This window comes from Nanorana parkeri, unplaced genomic scaffold (assembly GCF_000935625.1).
Source record: "Nanorana parkeri isolate BGI_ZX_2015 unplaced genomic scaffold, ASM93562v1 scaffold529, whole genome shotgun sequence".
Lineage (NCBI taxonomy): Eukaryota > Metazoa > Chordata > Amphibia > Anura > Dicroglossidae > Nanorana > Nanorana parkeri.
Window position 1 is genome coordinate 821,401 of NW_017306797.1, and position 3,836 is coordinate 825,236.

Below are 3,836 nucleotides of genomic sequence, written 5' to 3' on the forward strand. Positions count from 1 at the left end.
AGAGCCCCCCACACTAAAAGCCCCCTATTTTCACATCAGAGTCCCCCACTTTCACATTAAAGTTCCCCCTTTTCACATGAGAGCACCTCACACTAAAAGCCCCCTCTTTTCACATCAGAGTCCCCCACATTCACATCAGTGTCCCCACTTCACATTAAATTCCTCCCTTTTCACATAAAAGTCCACCCTACACTAAGAGCCCCCTCTTTTCACATCACGGGCCCCCACCTTCACAAAAGATGCCTCCCTTCACATTATAAAACCCCCACTTTCACATCAGATGCCCCCTTCACATTAAAGTCCCCTCTTTTTACATCAGAGTCCCCTACACACTAAGAGCCCCCTCTTTTGACATCAGAACTCCCCCCTTCATTTCATAGTCTCCCAACTTTAGTGAAACTTTGAAGGCATCTCTGACAACGCCAGAGGGCACTCTGATTGAGAAAGGCTGCATAACAGCCATTGTTGACTTCTCCACCTGAAAATGCTGGTTTCCTGGCTGTCATGCTGAGTTTCTTGTTGCAGAATGGAACTTCTGAGTTTTTGATCTGCATATGCGTTCCAGGCATGTAAAGCTATAGAGGCTGCATGGTCAGCAGGGCAGTCAGGCAAGTAGCATTTCCAGAGGGAGGTCAGTAATGGCAGCCCCCTCATTTTATAGCATTGCTTTCCCTGACCGATTATCAGGTAGACTCCTTTGTTGTGCCCTGTTGTGTTCGTCTCACAGGTGACGTTATACTTCTAGGTGGCCAGTAGGTGTCGCTGTGTTTGCAGACTTGTTGCGGCCTGCTCCACATCTAGCCGCGGCCTAGCCTGATATTAGGATCCCGTTTAGACGGGCCTGTCGTGCAGAAACATGAACCGGGAGTAACAGGTGAGAGCACAGTGGAGGGTGGCGGGTACAGGGCGCCCATACTGGCGAGCGTACAATGGAGGGTACGGGACGCCCATACTGGCGAGAGTGCAATGGAAATACGGGGCGCCCATACTTGCTGACGGAATGGTGGCTGCGCTGCCAGAGCACAAAAACTATTTACCAAGCTGTATGTGTGTAATGGCTGATGTGCTCCGTACACACGGCTGTATGTTACGTCATGATGAGGGTTCATGGCCCGCTGATTTGTTTTGTTTAATTGTTTTTAACTATTCTACTTTTGGTTCAGGTAACAGCTGTATACACATAAAGGTGAACATAGAAAACAATGTAGATAATTCACATGTGTTGGTTCTAAAGACCTTTTTGTTTTTAATGCCTTGCTAAAACAGAGCTAGGTTAGGCTTCCTATCCTTTACACCGACAGTGCCAAACCTGTGTTTAGAGCACATTTCTAAATGCATTGCATTGATTTTCAATCCTATCATTCAGACTTTGCTGCATTTAGGAAAAATAGAATTCTTGGCATCCAGGATCCGATTACAAGCTCTAAAAGTGGCTACATGCATGCAAATGCGTCTAAATCAGGGGTCTCAAAGTACTGGCCCGCGGATCAGTTACTTTTGGCTCACAGGGAGGGCTGCAAATAGGGGGGTAGAGCTGGCTCTCCTTGCCCGGGCCCCATCAAGTCAGAGGGGGCTCTTACCTGTTGCAGCAGCCATGAGGTGTAGATAGGGATGCCACCTGTCCAGGATTCACCCAGCCAGTCCTTGTTTCAGGCCAGATGATCTAAGGTCTGAATGTGCAGGAATTTGGGCTGATCTGAGGTCTGAATGTGCAGAAATTGGGGTTGATTTGTGGTCTGATGGTGCAGGAACTGGGGTTGATTTGTGGTCTGAAGGTGCAGCATTTGGGGCAGATCTCTGGCCTGACGGTGCAGCATTTGGGGCTGTTCTGTGGTCTGGAGGTGCAGCATTTGGGGCTGTTCTGGAGGTGCAGCATTTGGAGCTGATCTGTGGTCTGGAGGTGCAGCATTTGATCTGTGGTCTGGAGGTGCATGCATTTGGGGCTGATCTGTGGTCTGGAGGTGCAGCATTTGATCTGTGGTCTGGAGGTGCAGCATTTGGGGCTGATCTGTGGTCTGGAGGTGCATGCATTTGGGGCTGATCTGTGGTCTGGAGGTGCAGGATTTGTGGTTCATCTGAGGGTGCAGGAATTGGAGCTGATCTGAGGTCTGAAGGTGCAGGAATTTCAGCTGATCTGAGGTTGGAAACTCATAAGCACGGGTGCCTCCATAGCAGCCAGCTAGCTAGCTGATGGAGGCTCCTGTGCAGGGGACGGGAGGGAAAGTGATGCAGGGAGCCACTAGAGAACAAGGAATTGAACATTTTAAAACAATAATGGAGGATTTGTGGAAATGTGGGCCTCCCATCCATTAAATCAAAAAAAACCCTGAAGGTTTAATATCACTTTAAGCATAACTGATATGCAGTACGTGCCCAATAATGTAGACAGACAAATTGAATGTTGTATTTTATTTTTTAGCAACTGTATTTTTACTACTGTGGTGACTGTCATTCAGAATATGGGGGAAGAGTACAAAATCCAGGCGTTTGATGCTGACACACAGAATCTCCTCAAGACTGCGTTGAAAGGTCAGGAGTCATGATTTTCAAGGAATTTAGTAATGTTATTCTACAGGTGAAACTCGAATAATTAGAATATCGTGCAAAAGTAATTACAGTAAGTGCTGCAAAAGGGGCCCAAACCAAGTACTGAGTACATATGCATGCTTGTACTTTTCAGAGGTCCGATATTGTTCTATGTACAATCCTTGTTTTATTGATTGCATGTAATAATCTACTTTTTTGAGGTTGTGGAGTTGGGGTTCTTGGGGTTTTCATGAGCTGTAAGCCATAATCATCACAATTATGACAAATCACGGCTTGAATTATCTTGCTTTGCATGTAATGAGTCTATCTCATATACTAGTTTCACCTTTTAAGTTGCATTAGTGAAATAAATGAACTTTGCACGATATTCTAATTATTCGAGTTTCACCTGTATTATCTGATATCGGCCACCATGCATTTCTATACTTTTACCTACTCTGGTTATTAACCTTTTTTTTTAAACAGATCCAGCAAGTGTAGATCTGGAGAAGGTGGCCAATGTGATCGTGGAGCAGTCCCTGAGGGATGCTACATTTAGCAAAGAATCCGGGAAAATGTGTTACACCATTATTCAGGTAAGCAGACTTGGAATACGGTTATTCATATGTTAGGAGAATATGGTTAGTACTGTACAGTTTCTGTGTAATTATGATCAGAGATGGCTAATTTGTTATTGTTCATTAGGAGATGCAGCAGATTCAGATACAAGTGGGTTATACTGCCACTTTAAGGAGAATTGGACACTGGCAACAAAAAAATATTTTAGTCCCATCATGCCTTGTGTCCTAGGAGAACCAGGAAAAAGCTTCACCATTTAATTTCTTATTTTAACTTTTTGTCAATATGCAATCAGGATTTTTTGTTACTGTGTAGAAATGCAGAGGGAGCAGTCCTATGGGCCCTCTCAGCTTAAAATCCACCAACAGCTCCGTGGCAGCTTCCAGTGTCCCTGGGGCTTTACACCAGCAGCCTGGACAGCGATCCTGTTTGAGTCCTCGTGCTCTGTGGAATCTGCACTAACTCCCCCAGGCGTGACTCTCTGTAAAGACAACTTTATCATGGATGTCACAGGGAAGGGGCATGGGGGGACACACCCTTTTGCCCCAGCAAAGGAAAGCTAAACCTCAGACTGGAAAATCTTCCACTTTTGAAAGTAAGACAATTTTAATTTAGTTTTTTCCCAGTTCCCTAGGCACAGCCTGGGACTCTGTCCCACCATGACACTTGGCTCCCAAAGCCCGCAACTAAGCCCTCCTTGTAAATGAGGGTGCCCCCCACTTCCTCAGGGG

General features: G+C 45.8%; 1 protein-coding gene across 1 annotated transcript in view; it reads left to right on the forward strand.

Moving 5' to 3' along the window:
• Nucleotides 1-758: 758 nt before the first annotated feature.
• The window catches only part of MIF4GD (MIF4G domain containing), a 9,321-nt gene continuing 6,243 nt past the window's right edge, over nt 759-3,836 (forward strand). The window contains exons 1-3 of the mRNA XM_018561542.1: nt 759-874; nt 2,420-2,529; nt 3,013-3,122. Of these exons, the coding sequence (XP_018417044.1) occupies nt 2,460-2,529; nt 3,013-3,122 (180 nt within the window). The 5' untranslated portion in view covers nt 759-874; nt 2,420-2,459. The remainder of the gene's footprint in view (nt 875-2,419; nt 2,530-3,012; nt 3,123-3,836) is intronic.